At 46.1% G+C, this 22,031-nt stretch overlaps 1 protein-coding gene across 1 annotated transcript in view; it reads left to right on the top strand.

Moving 5' to 3' along the window:
• The window catches only part of SERPINA10 (serpin family A member 10), a 170,143-nt gene that overhangs the window by 128,010 nt on the left and 20,102 nt on the right, over positions 1 to 22,031 (top strand). The window contains exon 4 of the mRNA XM_069208240.1: positions 2,023 to 2,170. Within this exon, the coding sequence (XP_069064341.1) occupies positions 2,023 to 2,170 (148 nt within the window). The remainder of the gene's footprint in view (positions 1 to 2,022; positions 2,171 to 22,031) is intronic.

The following is a 22,031-nucleotide window of genomic DNA, read 5'->3' as shown; positions in this document are numbered from 1 at the left end:
TCTTACTTTATTCAGATAAATATTATCTATATTCCTACATTCGTGTGGAGTATTTTTGTGGTGTTTTCACTGTGTTACTGCATTAGTTATTGCACAAATATTTCCACATTGCTTTCTGAGTTAAGCCTGACTGCTGTGTGCCGAGCTACCGGAGGGTGAACCCAGGATAATTTAGGTTGTGTTGTGACTTACCCTGACTACGATTGTGGTCCCTACTTGGACAGGGTGCATACCTTTGCCAACTAGAGACCCAAATTCTAATTGTTTGGAACTGCTGAGGTACTTCTCAATGTATTTGCTTGGTATGATATCTGCTTTTTACGTGGAATCACAGATAAACTGACATATAGATGTAATTTTGCTAATAATAGACTCAGAGTTGTCCAACAGGGGAGGATGTACATATTTCGTAAAGATACTACATATGACTCTTCTCTAGATAGATTTTGTTGAAAAATAAAGGATGCACCTTTTATTGTTGCCCAGCTTGGAGAAAAGCCATTAGTGCATGATCTCATATTGCTTGTTTGGCACAACTTCAATACCAAACAATGATGTTGTATGGGTTATATACTTTTTGTAATCCACCGGGGTGGGATATTTCTGTTAAGTCTGGGCACTCTTTGAGGGATGTTCAGTCTGTATTTTATAATCAGACCCAAAACCTGAATGTATGAGGTCGGATGGCTATATCCTCAGAGCAGACTCTATCGGACCTAATGGGTGATAATTTTACAGGTGCCTTCAATACACTTCTCATTGTAGGCTGTCTGATAAAGGACATGGAATGTTTATTTTGTTTAATAAGTTAGTCTGCTGTGTATAGTAGTGCATACCAAACTGGTTTGAATTATAATATCAAGATTGTATATAGTGAGAAAATGTCTTGTTAAGATAACACTTATAAATTATACTGTAGCCTACATGTGGACCATAAAGTATGTATTCTGTTTTTATCCATGGTGTTTGTTTATGTCTGTGGCACATGAAGCTAATTATATTCAAGAAAGACTGTACTGTGCTTCTGCACTAATACTTACAGAGAACACACCTAGGTGTTTGGAGATCTATCTATCTGTCTGTCTATCTATCTATCTATCTATCTATCTATCTATCTATCTATCTATCTATCTATCTATCTATCTATCTATCTACCCCCTCTCTCCTCTCACTCTCTCTCTCTCTCTATATACTGAAAAAGATAAGGTGAAAGTGGAATTATACATATGTAAGTGTGGAATGACCTACAGCTACATATAAGAGCCTCCTCCTCACTTTTAGAATTCCGCAAGAAGGTCAAGACCTGGCTTTTGGAACTGTCCCACCAGGTCATAGGTTTATCTAGACTCACACCTGCTCAGCGCCAGGATACCCTTCCTGGTAATAGTGTGCTCTACAAATCTTCACAACATAACAACATAACTAAGATTTTAAGAGAAAAGCCATTGACATTCACCAGTTATAGGTAACTGATCTAAGTATAACTTAACCCCAGTTATAGATAACTGATCTAAGTATAACTTAACACCCCATATATTTGAGGTGTCATCAGTGATGTGATTTATCATGTTATGAATGATGCATTATGTAAGGTCATAAGCTGTGCAATCAGGAGAGTACAAGTTATACTTAGTGTGAGTCATGGTCTGGCTGGTTGTTGTGGAGATATGGGTTGACGTAGAAATAGACGCAGAGTGTAACTTTTCTTGGAGATGTACAATAAATCATGAAAGGCGACTTCTACAAAAAGAGTTGAACAGTCATGTCTTCTTATAAACAAAAAGGAATCGACAGATGACTAAACAGCCTTATTAGAATGTAAGAAAAATGTTTGATTTGGCTCCACTGCAAAATAATAAGTAATTTCCCTCTATGTAACAGTTATTCACATGACCAGATAGATAGTATGTTTAATGGCTGGGTAATGTTTCATAAATGTGAGCAGAATAGCAAAGTGTTAAATGTTGAACTGTTGGATGGAAAAATCAAAATTTCATGTGATATATTTCTTGTCTTTCACAGAAAAACGTTTCTCTTTTTCCCCAAGTTCACACTCGACCACAGATATGAGATGGGTAAATTACTTCAAGAGTTGGGGATACAGGATCTGTTCTCTGGCAGTGCGAACTTCACAGAGTTAACAGACCAGAGAAATATGAGGCTTTCCGAGGTATGTTGTTATTTGGTCATCATTAGCTCAAAAGTACATAGGAGGTTAAGTTTCACATAGCCAACGTATGGAAAATGGTTTGTAACATACTTTTTGTAACGTAAACTAAAAAAAGAAAGCAGTGATTAAGAAAAAAAGCAATTTCAGCAGAGAAATATGGTACCGATGGTGATAATTTATCTCCGATAAAAAGGATCATTTACAGTCAGTCTGTGAAATTAATTTTGCCGCTCTCTCACTGCCAGACATTTCCTTACTTATACCTCACCCCATGAACGCAGAGCTCAGCTGTAGGGTGAATGGTCTAAATGATGGGTGCATCTGATTCAGTTTGTGGACATTTTTCTCAAGCTGTGTTTTTTATTATCTATTCAATTGTCTACCTCTTCGATTTAAAATTTTCACTACCATGGGACTTGCAATATTTGTTAAAGCTGAATGGAAAGTAAGAGCATGTAACTAGCCCGCATGCTTTAGACGGTATGACTGGCATTAACCAAGATCGTTTCATTTTAATAAAAGTATATATACATATAATAATATAGTGGCTTCCAGCCACCTTTGAGACTCCCATTGGCCTGCTAGAGCATCATCCGCATATTGATTCAACCACCAAAACAAACACCATGGGGCACAGGGTCATCCAACTACAACCATTGATTTACCATGAGTGATGTTCTGCTCATGAAGGGGCATATTTATACTCCGTTTGCGCCGGAATTGCGTCGTTTTTTTTAACGCAATTTCGACGCAAAACTAACTCCATATTTATACTTTGGCGTTAGACGCGTCTAGCGCCAAAGTCCATGGAGTTAGCGTCATTTTTTAGCGTGGACACCTACTTTGCGTTAATTATATGCAAGGTAGGCGTTCCCGTCTAAAAAATCGACTCCGAGGCATGTGCGTCGGATTTATACTCCCGGGCAAAAATCACGCCCGGGAGTGGGCGGGTCAAAAAAAATGACGTACGGCCGCTTTTGCGCCGTTTTTTAGCGCCTGCAAAAGGCAGGCATTAAGGGACCTGTGGGCTCTGAAGGAGCCCAGAGGTGCCCTCCCATGCCCCCAGGGACACCCCCTGTCACCCTTGCCCACCCCAGGAGGACACCCAAGGCTGGAGGGACCCATCCCAGGGACATTAAGGTAAGTTCAGGTAAGTATTTTTTTTTAATTATTTTTGTGGCATAGGGGTGCCTGATTTGTGCCCCCCTACATGCCACTATGCCCAATGACCATGCCCAGGGGACATAAGTCCCCTGGGCATGGCCATTGGGCAAGGGGGCAGGACTCCTGTCTTTGCTAAGACAGGAGTCATTTCTATGGGGGTTGGGAGTCGTAAAAAATGGCGCAAATCGGGTTGAGGCGAAAAAATTGCCTCAACCTGACTTGCCCCATTTCTTGACGCCCAAGCTCCATTTTCCCCCACGCCGGCGCTGCCTGGTGTACGTCGTTTTTTTTAACGCACACCAGACAGCGCCGGCGGCTAACGCCGGCTAACTTCATTCAATAAATACGGCAGCTGCATGGCGCTTCAGAATGGCGTTAGCCGGCGCTAATTTTTTTGACGCAAAACTGTGTTGGCGCAGTTTTGCGTCAAAAAGTATAAATATGGGCCGCAATTTGACAGAAACAAGTAGTGCCTTACATACTTTTGCAGAAAATCGGTCTGCTCTGTGGCTGCAATTATATAATTTCGGTATTTGTTGTATTTTTGTCACAGATACTACATTAACATATAATATTGCTTGCTGTTGTACACACTGGGCAGTCACGTCTTTTTTTCTGTTATTCATTACATTTCTAAAAGACAAATGCGTCTCTTTGACTAAACCTATTGTTGTGTAAAGCAGGGTGGTGCCCAAAACAAGGCCTTCAAAGCTTGCCTTCTCCCGTGTCTACTCAGCAATGGGTGTTTCTGTACCTCCAGATCATCATGTTTAATTATCAGCAATAATAGCTGGCAGCAGTGATACATCAAAGGTGACTTTATTTTCGTTACTTTCAGCCATGTTGCATAGCAGCTGCGCTGCTGTGCAACATGCTAAAAAAACATTGACTGTTGCAAATGGCTCTTCTTAGGGGATTTTCCTAAAATGTTGTGCTTTTTCCTCCCGGTCTTTTGCTGATTCTCTTTGTGTGGCCATAGGACTCTGGGCCCTTGTAAGGAAATGCCTCCTTGGCATGGTAACCCCCTGACTTTTTGCCTTTGCTGATGCTAAGTTTTGATTTGAAAGTGTGCTGAGGCCTGCTAACCAGGCCCCAGCACCAGTGTTCTTTCCCTAACCTTTACTTTTGTTTCCACAATTGGCACACCCTGGCATCCAGGTAAGTCCCTTGTAACTGGTACCCCTGGTAGCAAGGGCCCTGATGCCAGGGAAGGTCTCTAAGGGATGCAGCATGTCTTATGCCAACCTGGGTACCCCTCACTCAGCACAGACACACTGCTTGCCAGCTTGTGTGTGCTAGTGAGGACAAAACGAGTAAGTCGACATGGCACTCCCCTCAGGGTGCCATGCCAACCTCACACTGCCTATGCAGTATAGATAAGTCACCCCTCTAGCAGGCCTTACAGCCCTAAGGCAGGGTGCACTATACCATAGGTGAGGGCATCAGTGCATGAGCACTATGCCCCTACAGTGTCTAAGCAAAACCTTAGTCATTGTAAGTGCAGGGTAGCCATAAGAGTATATGGTCTGGGAGTCTTTCATGCACGAACTCCACAGCACCATAATGGCTACACTGAAAACTGTGAAGTTTGGTATCAAACTTCTCAGCACAATAAATGCACACTGATGCCAGTGTACATTTTATTGTAACATGCACCCCAGAGGGCACCATAGAGGTGCCCCCTGAAACCTTAACCGACTATCCGTGTAGGCTGACTAGTTCTAGCAGCCTGCCACACACCAGACATGTTGCTGGCCACATGGGGAGAGTGCCTTTGTCACTCTGTGGCTAGTAACAAAGCCTGTACTGGGTGGAGGTGCTTCACACCTCCCCCTGCAGGAACTGTAACACCTGGCGGTGAGCCTCAAAGGCTCACTCCCTTTGTTACAGCACCTCAGGACACTCCAGCAGGTGGAGTTGCCCGCCCTCTCCGGCCACGGCCCCACTTTTGGCAGCAAGGCCGGAGGAGATCATGAGAAAAACAAGGAGGAGTCACTGGCCAGTCAGGACTGCCCCTAAGGTGTCCTGAGCTGAGGTGACTCTAACTTTTAGAAATCCTCCATCTTGCAGATGGAGGATTCCCCCAATAGAGATAGGAATGTGCCCCCCTCCCCTCAGGGAAGAGGCACAAAGAGGGTGTACCCACCCTCAGGACTAGTAGCCATTGGCTACTAACCCCCCAGACCTAGACACGCCCTTAAATTTAGTATTTAAGGGCTCCCCAGAACCTAGGAACTCAGATTCCTGCAACCTAAGAAGAAGAGGACTGCTAAGCTGAAAAAACGTGCAGAGAAGACGGAGACACCAACTGCTTTGGCCCCAGCTCTACCGGCCTGTCTCCCCACTTCTGAAAACACTGCTCCAGCGACGCTCTCCCCAGGGACCAGCGACCTCTGAATCCTCAGAGGACTGCCCTGCATCTAGAAGGACCAAGAACTCCCAAGGACAGCGGCTCTGTTCACCCAAGACTGCAACTTTGCAACAAAGGAGCAACTTTAAAACAACTTGCGTTTCCCGCCGGAAGCGTGAGACTTGCCACTCTGCACCCGACGCCCCCGGCTCGACTTGTGGAGAACAATCACTTCAGGGAGGACTCCCCGGCGACTGCGAGACCGTGAGTAGCCAGAGTTGCCCCCCCTGAGCCCCCACAGCGACGCCTGCAGAGGGAATCCCGAGGCTCCCCCTGACTGCGACTGCCTGCTTCTCAGATCCCGACGCCTGGTAAAGACTCTGCACCCGCAGCCCCCAGGACCTGAAGGATCCGAACTCCAGTGCAGGAGTGACCCCCAGGAGGCCCTCTTCCTTGCCCAGGTGATGGCTACACCGAGGAGCCCCCCCCCTTGGCTGCCTGCATCGCTGAAGAGACCCCTTGGTCTCCCATTGATTTCTATTGAAAACCTGACGCGTGTTTGCACACTGCACCCGGCCGCCCCCGTGCTGCTGAGGGTGTACTTTCTGTGTGGACTTGTGTCCCCCCCGGTGCCCTACAAAACCCCCCTGTTCTGCCCTCCGAAGACGCGGGTACTTACCTGCTGGCAGACTGGAACCGGGGCACCCCCTTCTCCATTGAAGCCTATGTGTTTTGGGCACCACTTTGACCTCTGCACCTGACCGGCCCTGAGCTGCTGGTGTGGTAACTTTGGGGTTGCTCTGAACCCCCAATGGTGGGCTACCTTGGACCCAAACTTGAACCCCGTAGGTGGTTTACTTACCTGCAAAAACTAACAAACTCTTACTCCCCCCAGGAACTGTTGAAAATTGCAGGGTCTAGTTTTAAAATAGCTATATGTGATTTATGTGAAAAGTGTATATGCTATTTTGCTAATTCAAAGTTCCTAAAGTGCAATACCTTTCATTTGAAGTATTACATGTAAATCTTGAACCTGTGGTTCTTAAAATAAACTAAGAAAATATATTTTTCTACACAAAAACCTATTGGCCTGGAATTGTCTTTGAGTGTGTGTTCCTCATTTATTGCTTGTGTATGTACAACAAATGCTTAACACTACTCCTTTGATAAGCCTACTGCTCGACCACACTACCACAAAATAGAGCATTAGAATTATCTCTTTTTGCCACTATCTTACCTCTAAGGGGAACCCTTGGACTCTGTGCATACTATTCCTTACTTTGAAATAGTGCATACAGAGCCAACTTCCTACAGCCCTTTCCCACTGTACTGCAGTGGGAAAGTGCGCTTGCACTGCTATGCTAGGAGAGGAGCGCTTACTTGATTGGTTCACCTGGTGTACCCTGGAGGTCCCTGTGAAGAGGTCACCATATAACTGAGGTGGGAATAGCTCTGGCAACTATTGGGATGTTACACTGAGTGTGCCACCCACTAGAATAGTCAGTGAAGCACATAGCGGGCCTGCCAATGCAGGCCTATGGAGACATAGTTCGGTTGGGCTTAGGTTGGCACTACCTAAGCCCAAGTGACAAACTCACCACCTTTTTCCACTGCAAAATCCAGGACATCTACAACCGCCTTCGACACGGTCTCCCACAGCACTGTATGCACCAGACTCGACGACATAGGAATCCGTGCAACAACCCTGGAATGGATCTACTCCTTCCTCTCCGGGAGGACTCAGATGGTCAGACTACCGCCCTACACATACAGAGCCACAGGAGTCAACTGAGGAGTCCCCCAAGGATCCTCACTGATTCCCACACTGTTCAACGTATACATGGCCTCTCTTCACAGCCATCGTCAGAAGCCACAGTATGAACATCGTGTCATATGCCGATGACACACAACTCATCATTTCCTTTACCGAAGACCTGGACATGACCAAAAGGAACTTCCACTCAGGAATGGAAGCCGCAGCCACCTAGATGAGAGAAAGCTGCCTCAAGCTCAACTCTGACAAGACTGAGCTCATCATCTTCAGAAACGCCACCTCAGCTTGGGATGACTCCTGCTGGCCCACATCGCTCAACAACCCCTGCATCGACTGAGCACGCCTGCAACCTAGGCATCATCCTCAACTACTCCCAATCCATGACCTGCAAGGTAAATTCAGTTGCCTTCTGCTGCTGGCACACATTTTGCAAACTTCGGAAGCTCTTCAGATGGATCGGAGCAGACTGCTGCAGGACAGTCACCCACGCCTTATCACAAGCAAGCTCGACTACGGCAACACCCTCTACGCTGGCACCTCGACTAGAAACATAAAAAAACGACAACTCAACCAGAACACTGCCGCCAGACTCATCCTGGACCTCCCACGCTGAGAACATATCCCCCAACACCTGAGGATCCTCCAATGGCTCCCGGTCAAGAAACAAGTCACCTTCAAGCTACTCACCCACACGTACAAGGTCATACACAATGCGGGATCAGCCTACCTGAACCACTGTGTCTCATTCTACACCCCTGCCAGATCCCTCAGCTCCACCCAGCTTGCCCTGGCCATCATCCCTCGCATTCGTAAAACCACTGCCAGAGGACGATCCTTCACCTACACCGCAGCAAAGAGCTGGAAAAACCTCCTCCTGCACCTCGGACAAATCCCGTCGCTCACCATCTTCTGGAATAACCTCAAGATGTGGCTCTTCGGAAGATGTTCCCCCCCCCCCCCCCCAGTTCCTTGAGACCCTCACGGGTGAGTAGCTGCACTTTACTGATTGATTGATTAATAACATTGTAGCAAATCCTGAGGGAACCCTCCACTATCCCTAGAGCACCCCCTGGAGGGCTGAGCAGGCGGTAGACGTGAGGATGGGCAGGTACACATGCGTGTCCCATGCCCGGTAGGGAACAGCCCCCACATGGCTTCTCCCTACCTAAGGGGGGTTAGCTCTTCACATAGGTTTTTATTGATTCCCTACCTGGTGGCCTTAGGGCACTGGGCCTTTTCCCCCCATCAATACAGTGTGGAAGTGGGTGCACCTTCCTACATATACAAGGAAGTGGCGCTGGCCAGTGTGTGCGCACGGGCCCTCTTGCTCGCCAAACATGTACTGAGCCTAGCATAACAGGTCTGGGTATGTACACTAGCACATATAGGGGGTGATTCTAACTTCGGCGGGCGGCGGAGGCCGCCCGCCGAAGTTCCCCCACCAAAATACCGCTCCGCGGTCGAAAGACCGCTGAGGGTATTTTGGGATTTGCCCTGGGCTGGCGGGCGGCCGCCAAAAGGCCGCCCGCCAGCCCAGGGCAAATCAACCTTCCCACTAAGATGCCGGCTCAGAATTGAGCCGGCGGAGTGGGAAGGTGCGACGGGTGCAGTTGCACCCGTCGCGTATTTCAGTGTCTGCTAGGAAGACACTGAAATACTTTGTGGGGCCCTCTTACGGGGGCCCCTGCCGTGCCCATGCCATTGGCATGGGCACGGCAGGGGCCCCCAGGGGCCCCGCGGCACCCCCTACCGCCATCCTGTTCCTGGCGGGCGATCCGCCAGGAACAGGATGGCGGTAGGGGGTGTCAGAATCCCCCATGGCGGCGCAGCAAGCTGCGCCACCATGGGGGATTCTAAGGGCAGCGGTAAACCGGCGGGAGACCGCCGGTTTACCCTTTCTGACCGCGGCCAAACCGCCGCGGTCAGAATGCCCTGCGGGGCACTGCCGGTCTGTCGGCGGTGCTCCCGCCGACCCTGGCCCCGGCGGTCTGAGACCACCGGGGTTAGAATGAGGGCCATAGTGCTTTAAACTTGTTTCTAGTCTGTTGGAGCAGGCCTGTGCGTGCATACTACCACCTAGGGGGACTTAAAAATGTATCCAGCCAGTCACAGCAAGGGCCAAAGGGGTGCACACTAGCACCTATAGCATGTACAACATGTAACTTGCCTGACATAGCTGGCCTTTGTGTGCACGAGCACCTTTGATGCTAATGCAGGCTTGTATGTGCGCAAGGGCACATCTGCCCAGAGAGTGAAGCATACCCATGTGTGTTTTCACTGCACAGGAGAGCTGCTCTGCCCATAGGTTAACATAGTAGTAGGGTTACAATTATTTGAAGCTCCAACAGTGGATTGCACCAGAGCAGCCTCCTGTTGGTTACTATCACTGGATTCATCTTGACAAACCCCTTTCTAAGATAAAGGTGTTTTTTTCAATAGTCATGAAGAAATGCCACTTCTAGAAAGTGGACATTTCTCTGCCCTAAAATGCTTTGTGCGCCTTTTTAATATGACTCAAGTTTGGGGGATGGAGGAGCACATCTGTGTATTCCCCAGTGACAGCTATAAAACTTGGGCACACAACTGGAATGAAGACCTCTGCTATTTGAGGGCCTGGATGTGTAGATTGTAGGGAGAGATTCTGACTCTTGGCCCTTCTGAGCCATATCCTGGCCCACACTAAAGATTCAGATCTGCATTCTACAGCCAGACAGGACTGACATTTAGGGTAGACATATGTGGGTCAAAGGGGAACCCTCTGAACCTCCCCCAACTCCAAAGGTACAGCACAGTATAACTACTAGTGTCCCACTGCAGCAAAGTAGAGATGCACTTGCAGGAACATGGTGCACACTGCCAGAAGAACCTGTTGTGCACAAGGAGTTATTACTGCCAAGGAATGGACCGCATACTATTCCTGCATTGTGGCTGGCCTGGGAAAACTGGTTGCTGCTGTGTGGCCCTCTGAAGTGTGCTCTCCAAGGGCTTGTTGACTTGCTCCCTTTTCTCTGGTGGACATCTCAGGGACATCACAGACCTCCTGCGAGGGATTTATACCTTCTACCTGTGTCATCTGGAGAGTGGTGCCCTCTTGAGTGCCTACATTGTCTGCTGGATGCCACCTGGTAGCAGTGGTGCAGGGGAGTAGAACCAAGTATTTCATCTGGAGATCAGATTTGCCTTGTGCGGAGCCTTCAAAATACTGCCCGCATTCAAGGAGTGTGCCTTTTCATCGTAGGGTCATGACACGCATAAGCGTCTGGTTGGTAGTGAACAGATTCACTGATTGCGGGACCCCGCGTGGCCCGCCTCTGTCAAGCGTGCTGTATTTCTCTTGTAACACCCAGCTGCATGCTCATTGTGTGCTGTGTCTGACTTATGTATTCAACCCTCAGAGGTGGGGGGTACCCTAAGCAGTGTTACATTCTACCTCGTGCAGCACCGATGAACTTGCATCTCTGTGTGAGTGTGACCAGATTTGTCTCGTGCAACTCAAGTCATCGCACACCAGACGGTGTGCCTCATTCCATGTAGGTACGGCATTAGTAACTTCTCCTGTGTGTCTGGAATTGTCTGGTGTGACTCAAGTCATCGCGTACCAGACATTCTACCTTTAATTTGTAAAAAAAAATTTCATTCATTCATACTACCTCATTTCAGGGAGATACAGATTTGGTAACTCTTCCTGTGCAACCGGGACTGTCTGGGGCAACTCAAGTCATCGTGCCCCAGATGTTGTACCTCCTACCAGGGAGGTGGGGATTTGGTAACTATCTTTATATGGGAACACCAGGCTGGGCGAGTGCCACTCTGAACAGTGAGTGTCCCGGAGTGACCCTCCCCCTGTGCTTGACAGACTGGGGCCTGCGCCAGAAGGCACATTGCCTAGACCCCTGAGTGCACTCCCCAAATGGTGGCCAGATCTCCATTTGTCGACTATTGCCTGATCAGCCGTTATGTCTTTGCTTCTCTCCAGACTTTGCCCCGGGATCCTGAGTAAGCGTACTTCCAGCTGCGAGTGGCTTAGTTTCTGGTAAAGCGTGCTATTATCTCAAACTCATGAAGGGGCTGGGTAGTCGGAAATGGTTGGAGGGTAGAGGAAGGCTTGGACACAAGGAAGGGGGTCTATGAGAACAGTGACCACTAGCCTGCTGGATATCAGTGTACTGCATTAGAGTGCTTAGAGCGAGTGTGAGCAAGTGTGTGTTATACTAGCCTGCCTGATATCCGTGGCACTGCATAGCAGAGCAAGTGAAAGGGAGTGGCCACCTGTGATTGACTACCCCACACAGCAGTGTGGCGTACATGTTGTTTCTTGGTGTGAGGACTATCATGGTTGACGTAGGCTGCGGATCTATCTAAAAGTGCTGCTGTTCTCTATATGTTCATATTGCTGCTATTGTTGTGATCCAGGGTGCATCCTAGAATTGTGTGACATTGAACTGGGGAAATCGCTAGGGTGGTTCTCCGGCTGACAGCCTATTGGCACTGCATGATAGTGCTGGGAGGGAAAGTATTACTTTTCTCACATATACATACTGCTAATGTCATTTTAACACAGTTGGACCTAGTACTGCTAGTGATATTTCTAAATGTGATTTATGCCCAGATCTACATGATGTTCATTTTGTGTTAATTCCTGTGTGTCTTGAATACAAACTTTTGTGACGCTCAGTGTGTTTGTTGTATGGTAGTGATGCGCCAATGCTTTACACATTGTCCCTGCGATAAGCCTGACTGATCTATGCCAAGGTACACAAGGGTGAGTGTAAATTATACAGTGAATGTAATCACCCGCCCCTGATGGGAGTTGTAGGTTCTGTCTGACCGGGACCTCGCCTCAGCCAACCAGAACGTGCCGCCTCCAACATTGACAAAGCTGAGCTCATATAGGCAAGATCTATTGGCTTTCCCAAGGCTTGTTGCATATCATATTCTCATCTAGCCTTACCAGTGTGCTTAATACTCCAAACTAACTGCTGTGTCGGGTAAGGTTACAAGGTCTTTATGTTAGCAGCAGCGACAATTAGAGACAGCAGCTAAGGTGTTCATAAATGGCAGCTGAGGACAATCATGTCTGCTTGAGTCTGGCTGATTCTGATTGGTGTCTAACCATATCCCATGCCACCAACTAAGCCAAAAAGACTTCATTCACCTTAATCAAAGTGTTTTCGAAAAAGGACTGTACTGTGCACTCACCCCGGGTAACATGCTTAATCATGGAGGTCTCCTTGATCAGCACCCTGATGCCTGAGTCTGGGTGGGATTGTGGAGGGAATGGCACTAGGAAGGTCAGCAATTGTTTTTTTATCAGACTACCACCCGCATGCCTCAACATCAGCTGATTTGTGAGGGAGTGGTGGGGCATGCAGTCCATGTTAAGCATGTGCAGCATGCACCATCATTTTGTGCTTGATGGGAAGCCTAACTCTGTCAAGGTATCCTGCCACATTTAAAGATCTCTGGCTTCCTGAAGGAGATTTGCATGCCTTCATATGAGCTACATCTATGCCGGTTCCTCTGAAGCCACTAAAGGTTTGCTCAGTGGCCTCTAAGTTTCCTTTAATCTCTCAGTATATTTATTTGTTTTGAAAACATCTCCCAATGGTAAAGTTTGTTTTTGTAAAACAAAACACTAATGAACACCCTCTCAATTGTCTCAAAGCATGTATGGGTCATTTTTCTTTTATTCTGCTTAGGACAGCAAGGCTTTCTGTGGCGGTTCAAAATAGTGCAAACAGTCTGATGTACCTGAGCCAACAGACCAAAGTCTGTTGGGCCACTGGTGTAAGGATTCTACTGACAGAGTCAGCAAGTGATCCTCAGGAGGAGACATGGTGACGTGCTTGATTGTAAATAGAGCGGATGGATTGTCAGTTTGGTGGAGAGTGTACTCCACCAGTTTTGTGGAAAGAATATTCTAACAGCCAAACTAAATTAGGCCCTTAATCCTACAAAACATTCAGTCCCAGATTTAAGAAAAGTTAGCACTGCCTTTGCGCCATTTTTTTTACTCAAAAGTGGCGCTAACCCAGCGTCATATTTAGATTTTGTTGATAGAGCAGTCTAGCAACAAAATTCCTGACTTATCATAATTTTTTCAGAGCGCCACCTCACCTTGCGTCGTATAATGACAATGATATGGAAGGGGGGCGTTCCCTCCCACAAAATGACCCTAGCACCATATTTATAAGCCAACAGGAAGAGGACGCACGCATAGCACCTGGTCCAAAAAATGATGCTAATTCCGATTAGCATCACCATTTTAGTGTCTATTCAGACCAGGTTTTAAAAAGAGGCCCATCCACAACTACAGAAGGGAAACACACAGGAATAACACTAGCAAGCATCTGGGCAACATCGACCTGTTAGTGCTCCAGCTCAGCACATGGAGAAGAGGACAGCGACGATGCCTAGGGCCACAAGCACCATGCAGCAATCTCAAACCCCACCACAGCAGCCACAAAGGCAGCACAGAAGGAGGGAGAGGATATTTCGCCAGCACGTCTTCCATCCTTGGCCTAAGGGAAGAAGAGGTGATGAGACTCTACGGTCTGAAGCAAGAATCCATTGTATGGCTGCTCCACCTCATTGCCTTTGATAACACCGCAAGAGTGGAAAGCCACACAACCATACTACCCATGACCAGACTCCTGGCTGTCCTACACATGCTGGCCTCTGGATCATTCCAGACCACTGCTTCACAAGTAGGTGGTATCTCCCAACTATCCCTTTCTGCCTTCCTTCCTATGGTCCTGGACACCATCATTCGCCTCACACCCTACCACATCCGGTTCCCGAATACCCAGCATCTGCAGCAGAAGACCAAGCAAAGATTCCATCAAATTGCTGGGTTCCCGCATGTGCTGGGTGAAATGAACTGCAGCCATGTCCAACTTGTTCATCCTGCTGCAACGGAACACCTCTACAGGAACCACAAACATACAGACACAATTAATGTGCAGGCCATTGTGGACCACCATGGAATGTTCTCCAACATCCTTGCAAAATATCCTGGCAGCATCCATGATGGCAACATCTTCAGACACTCAACTATCAACCAACGATTCCAGGATGGACAATATGGTAATAGCCTACTTGTAGGTAAGCCAGCATACAATTCATAACACAGACAACACACCAAATTTGTGGGACAAACAACACATACACCACACTAACCACACATGGACAGGGAAACACAGATCTTTAGACAACAACACATGTCACATGCCACACTACACCGCATTCAATGCACATCACCCTCACATATGCCAGTATGTAAAAATTATTTGCACCACCGACTGACATTTTACATGACAGATAGGTGGAGCTTTGTCCCCTTTGCACACAAAAGCTGGGGTCAAACCACTACATGTGTCCACAGGTTGACAACAAAATGCAGATCCTTCGCACATAACACTTACCAAGGAATAGCTCAGCTATGTGTCTTGCACTGGCCATGCCACCGTAAAGCCACTCACATATTGGCACTGCCCCACATTTACCATGCTGAAGAAGCCTAAGGCAGGACCGATATTTAATGCCACACGGGTGATGCCATCACCAAAACATACCTGATATACTCATTGTGTACACCTTACCCTTGTGTGGTGCATGGTGCAGCACACATTGAAATACAACATTCCCATCATTGAAAGATCATGTGTAGGATCGGACACCTCACAGCAAACCAACAATAAAAGCTGTAAATCCCACATCTCCTTACCATAATACAAGGGTATCAACAGTGGACTGTGGCAGCTAAACTACTGCCAATATGCTGGTAGAGGCCAGAAATGCATATGATTGAGGAGAAATGGGACTTAGCAGGGCTGGCCTGGTGATGCAGGGCAGTGCAGAAAAGGATATCATGCCCTGTCCTGTCCCACAGGTGTCTGCAGACTCTTGCATACATCATAATACAACCCCTACAACTGTGCCACAATGTGAAAATGAACCTCGTGCACATAGGCATACCAGCCAGCAACTGGCGGCAACAACAGTTTGTGCAAGGAAGGCATTTCAAGGGCAAAGGGTTGGGAGTCACATGCAACAAACAGGACGCAACACCTGTTTCATGGCACACAGCACACAAATTAGGTACATATTTACCTAACAGCACTCTTCTGCAGGTCTAGACTGAAGGGACTAAGGGCCACTTTTTCTGCATACATGATGCCTGACACAGACATAAAGTGGTGCAAGGGGTTACAACGTGTTGAATGACCCCTTTTGGAAATCGAACCACTGATGCTGAGTGGGCTTACAATGAAGGCCACAGAAGGACCAGGAATGTGGAGGACATTTGGCCTCCTAAAATCCAGGTTCAGGTGGCTAGCTCTTACATGAGGAAGCCTGTTATACGCACCACCCTTTGTCTGCAAAATTACACGTGTGTGTGTTTTATTTTGCGTAACATTTGTGTTTGCACCAATGTCTCCCAGGACGAACAAGTAGATGTACCCAATAAGAAGGATGACGACAAGGAGGAGGGGGAACAGCCCAACTCTGCTGCTGGAACACGCAGTAGAGAACAAATTGTTTACAACTTTTTCTCATATACACTGTACTCCAAGATTCTCCATTTAAATATTGCAATAAAATCACTTTAACTCTGATTTCTCATGGCGGACTCATTATCATCATCACATTCCATTTTTAACTTGCCCATATCTCAGAGGACATGACTACACCACAAAAGATGTAAATAACTTTTGAACATAGGCCCAGATTTAAGAGGGCCCAGCGTTGTGCAACATTAGCGTCATTTGTTTATCCTAATGTGGCCCAATGAGGCCAAAATCGACACAGCAGATTTACAAGGTGGTGCACTGCATGCATTGCGCCACTTTGTAACCCTTTGCACTACATTATGCCTGCACCAGGCATAATTTATGCAAGGGGGCATACCCCTTTTAGGGGGGGCCGTAAAAATGGAGCAGCGGAATCAAAGAGATTCCACTTCACCATTTTTTGCAGCTATTTTTAACACCTGCTCATAGCAGGTGTTAAAAGGGGAAACACCATTGGTTTCAATGGGTTCCCTATGTACTGTTCAGGGTTAGCACCAAAATGTTGGCAGCTAAACCTGAACAGTACATCAATAGTGTCAAATAATTAGATGCTATTGCCCCCAACCCTGCTCCATGGTGTGCCTTATGTTAAATACGGCCCACACATGGTGGTGGTAGGGGGGCACTAAGGACAACAAGAATAGTGGTGCTGCACTGGGTACAGCGCCACTTTACTTAAATCTACCCCATAGTCTGGAACTAAAAACTAATTAGAAGAATGAACTATCACATGAATGTGTGTGTGAAATGTAGGCATAGTCTGTAGCAATTACAATTGACATTGTCACACCCATATCACACAAGTGTGTTGGCTTGCCACATGCCTGCAGCAATCCTGGAAATACACGTGAAGACTGTTGTACAGATGTATGGCCTAGGTAGGAAAAGGGTAGCAATTACCCACAAGGGCAGGCTTATGTCTGCTAGGTAACCAAGTAAAGTCTGAATTACACTATCACAAGCAATAATTGAAAATATACTCCTCAGTGGCACTCCCATGTTTGACCAAGAGAGAGTGACATACAGGGACAAAAACTCCTAAATGTCTAGGTCTCTCACACTCAATCCAGTTTGGTATGTGCATTTAAGTCAAGCAATGTTCAAACAAGTCAAAGACCATTGCCAAATTGTCCGCGTAATGAAGGAGACAGATAGGTTGAATGTTGCATCTCCTCTACTCATAGTTGTCATGAGTACTAACACTTACAAAATACTTTCATGGTAAATGTGCCATAGGTTGCAGAATGCAGATGTGAACGTCTTCCCATGTTGAATAAATGATGTGGAAGGACAGCTGAGAGGCTCTCTTACGTCACTTTGCGATCCCGTATGTGGAGGTCACTCAGACACTATACAAGTGCTGTGGCTGGTGTTCTGTAATGTTTGGGGGTCAGTCATGTGATCCAGTAAAGCCTGGAAATGTGAGGGATACAATTTCTTAGCCTGTAGAAGAAACTGTGTCCATCTACAAAGTACACAAGTCTGACTTACTATGCTGTTCATGAATGAAGGGACAATATTGATGAAGAAGATTGGTACTAAGGGTAATCAGTTCAAATTATGCCAGGAATGTTGAATTAGAACCATACATGACAAAATATGCCATCAATGTATGTGAAGGAACACACATAGACTAATGCTCACTGTACAACACAACAAGGTTTCCATGTAACACCAGACACATATTCACAGAGAATGTGTAGGTCAGTACATATTCCAGACACATTGACAATGACTACAACTATGTGTATTGGCCAGCACAAACAAGTGTGACAGAAGCTAGTGAAAAATGACAGTATCTGTATCCTGGGTCCAAAGACATGACCCAGTTCCACAATCTATCAATAATTGTGATTAAACAAAATGCTGCATACAGTAGTTCTCCATACATTGCAAATCACCAAAATGGAGCCTCGCACCTGCACATCTAATCTAGTCCACATGCCTTCAAGGAAAAATCCACGCATGGTCATAATGTGTCAAAAAAAGACACATACCATAGTAAGCATTACATTTACCAAAAATGACACCTCACACCTGCTCTTCTAATTTAGATCTTCTAATCTGAGTCGAAAGACCTTGTCAGCCTTCATAGAAAAATCCATGCATGCTCGTCGTGTATCAAAAAAAAGACGCGTATCAGAAAACATGACACATACTCCCAGGAAGTGATGTAATAGGGCTCCCTTGCTGCACACATGGAAAAATGAATTTACTTTCACTTTTACTTTACAGTCTTATATTCTGTGCTTGAGAGAGGTTGTGTGGTGGTTGTGCTGGTTTGAGGGGTGTTGAATTGAGATTGTTTTGTGCTGTGTCCTGTCTGTGTCTTGTCCATCTTGTAAATTTTGTAATTTTATTGCGCATTGTTGTCTTGTTATTGTGTAAGTATTGTGGCGGTGTCTGTCTTGGAGTAGTTAAGTTTGTTGGGTTAGTTGGGGAATATTTTTCTTATTGTTGGGGTAATTAGGTTGCAGTGGAGGGAAACTGCAAGGTGCCAGGGAAGGTAGGGGCACAGAGGATGACTGGCCACTACCTACCCCAACAGGGGGGTTATAAGTGGCCATGTTATCATGGGCTATCCATCTGAGACAAGGAAGCTGCGCTGGGGCAAGGTGCTCTACCGGCTTCGACACATCTTCCCAGTGGAGCACACAGACCACCAGTTGTAGCACTGGTGGGAGACCTTATTGCCTGTGAGCGGGATCTCCTTGATCGCCTGGAGATTCAGGTCAGCGGACAAGTTGGTAAGTACCCCTTATACATAGCAACATCATTATTTGCATGTGCGTGGCAGTAGGACCTAAGGATTGCTGCAGCATGTAAAGACATAGGTGAGGACAGCAGTTTTTTTTGTCTCAGCCAACCTGCATTCATAAGAGCTCAGCAATGCATCGGTTGCAGACAATTTGCACATTCCTCTCTTTGTACCTTGTGTATCACATAAACATATTGAAGTGCTGAGAATGAAACACACATGTGCAATGGTGCAAGGGTTCATGTTTCCCAGGCACAAATCTACATGTCTATCATGGGCTTCACAACTGTGGAAATTTATAAAGTAATGTTTAAGTGATGACAAACATGATTCTGGACTTTTGGTAGTCACATGTGTGTGTGTGTTCCTTGAGTCATGTATGTGCAGAGTGACACAACAAGGACACAAATGTGGGAAGGACTTACTGGCTCCTACTGCAGCATCAGTGTAATCGTTTTTGAAGGTAGTGAGGGTGTGTATTCCTGCGGTAGGAGGCACGCAAAAAATGAGTATTTTAATTAACTAGTTTCCATTGCAACATTTTTGGAGTGAACTGGAATGTGTGCCAAAGGCAGGTTGATCAAATGGCAATCCCATTATTTCCAAAATGCCTTATTTCATTTAGCAGATTTGGCACCTTCACATATCGTGCAAAGTATGCGAAGTGCCAACATGATGTCGTAAAATACGCCATGGTGTGCCATATCTCAAATACTGCATACACAGGGTGGAGTTTTGTGGTGGTAGTAGGGTGTTGAAAATGGTCAAGCATCTGAGTGCTTGCTCTATTTTCGCATAAATATACTTCAAGTACCAAGCTTCTGCCAATTGACAGCACCCTGTCCCCAAGAAATTGTAACACATGTATCTGAGACATGTATGTATCTGTAAATGTTTTTGTGGGCTAACTATGTCTGTCTGACTGACATGTTATCAATGCCAGTTGGACATTGCTAAAACTAAGCTGACTAGGTCACTCCGCTAAACAAGTGGAATGTGTAACAGTTGCCCGTGCTTTTCTTTGTTCAACAATTACACAGCTATGTCTTCCTGTCATGTCTTGCAGGTGGTCCTCCACCCTGCACTATTGACCAAGTTTCCCATTTCCAAGACCCTGATTCCAGTAAGTGTTACCTTGTATGTCACATATGTAGATCAAGGGTTGTTTGTGAGAGAGTATGATGTGTGCAATGTCATGTTCAAATGGCACGTGTGTCAATTAAGACAAAAGCATCTATCCTTGGGTATCACCATCATGTCTGATGTTATGTTGAGGATGTGAAATGAGTTGAATGATGCACAGGTGCCAACGTGTGCTGCAATAGATTAGTCAGTCTTTGGAAAAAGTAATTATGCCCACAAACACAATGATCTCTGTCAAGATATATGTCAGAGGTGCGGGCCTTCAGAAATGTATGGATGTTGACAACATATTAGTCTCAGCACGTTACTGCACTGTGTGTCACACATTGCACACATTTACTCTGGATATGGTACAATTTATGTACATGTGCTGAGGTCTCCAAGGGGCTCATCAATGAAACACTTGCACCACTGGTGCTTCACTACTCTACAGAAATGAAGTGAGGCACCAGCCGTGTAAGGAGCTTTTTGAGAAGGCCAACAGACAGTTGAGTACACATAGAGATTTCAGCTCTTCTCCAGATAGATGTGTGACATGTCTACGGATTGCAGCAAACAAGATGTGTGCAGAATAACCTACATGATCAAACCATCATGATGATTGTGAGCGAACATGGTTCCATCACTTGTGTATAAGATGTGCATGGTGAGTGTTTACCTGGTACTTAGGAGATACAGCAAGCTTGTGCACGGATGGTGTGCAACATTATAGACATTGGATAACCGTTATCCCTGCGACATGAACAATATATCGTAGATGCTTGGGAGGCAGATTGGTATAGACATGAGTCTTTACATTGTTTTTGGATGTCTGGTGGACAACATGTGTCATCTGAAGATGCTGTTTCCATTGCATGCTTGTCCTTCCTCTACCCAAAGCATTTTTTGCTAACATGTTCTCCTCATGTTTAACTGCCACGATGACTCCAGCACAGAAGCGTGCCTTTGAAAAGAGGGTAGAGTGGTCCAGGCACATCTGCGAGGTCAAGAGAGGGTACAGCAGGATGGCCAAAACGTACAGAAGGGAGAAGACATCGGGGTCATGGCAGGTGTTTCCACAAGGGGGACCAGCAAAACAGTTTGCAACAATAACCAAGAAGAGTGTGACCTCAACGCAGAGGGTCAGGGATGCCTCAGCAGGTCCCAGTCCCTCCACATCCACGGCCCATACAACACCAGCATCCCAGCAACAGCCACCACCAGGTGTCACTGACTCAATCTTTGAGGCAGATATGCTCAAGGACATGGCTGAGGTGAAAGCAAGGTTGGCCTAGCTGGAGGAGGACAATGAACAAAACTACAAACTGTTAAAACACATCAAGAAGAAGCTGAAGAAGCTCAAAGTGTGGACAGTGTCCTCTTCCCAGGACATTCCCTTCCCCTAGTGTCAATTGTACATAGTTTTAGTGGGTTTTAGGTGGGTAGGCATAGGTTGGGTAGCACACAGTAGGTTAGTTGTAGGTAATAGTATAGTTAGGGGGTGAGATTTAGGATTTTATTTGTTTTGGGTTGTTGGGAGGTTATGTACAGGGGTATGATATGTTTTTAAAAAAAGGAAATAAAAAAGATAAAAAATATATATTTCTTTAGGCAATAGGTTTAGTTAGTCTATGTTTAGCTTTAGTTCATGTTGTCCTACTCCTCTATTGTCTCTTAAAGGGGGTGGGGAGGGCAATGTGTATTGTGTGGCGTTACATGTATAGGATAAGTTTAGATTAGGATAGATAGCTGTAGGGATAAGTTAAGATAAGTTAGTATAGGTGAGGTTGGGGTAGGCTAGTGTGTAGTTTAGGTTTTTTAAAAGGTAGTGTTTCTTAGTAATAATAAATCTTGTTAGTTTTCTACAATATGGTGTCCATGATGATTGTGTTATTGTGTCTGCACTGGCCACGTTAGACATTTGCCTTTGGGTATGCATTCATATTAATTTACATATTTGACTATGTGTATCCCCTATGACCAAGGACCTGTAGGTATGGCATCGGTATGACATCAGTTACTCAATACATTTATCAGCGCGGTACCTGGCACTCAGATTCTGTATGGATATCAATTCTAAGACAGATAATCATGCAACATCTATTGTTTGGCTGACCCTC

The sequence above is a fragment of the Pleurodeles waltl genome, chromosome 9 (assembly GCF_031143425.1).
Source record: "Pleurodeles waltl isolate 20211129_DDA chromosome 9, aPleWal1.hap1.20221129, whole genome shotgun sequence".
NCBI lineage: Eukaryota > Metazoa > Chordata > Amphibia > Caudata > Salamandridae > Pleurodeles > Pleurodeles waltl.
Note: the sequence above shows the minus strand (reverse complement) of the source record. Positions and strands in the feature narration are given on the sequence as shown.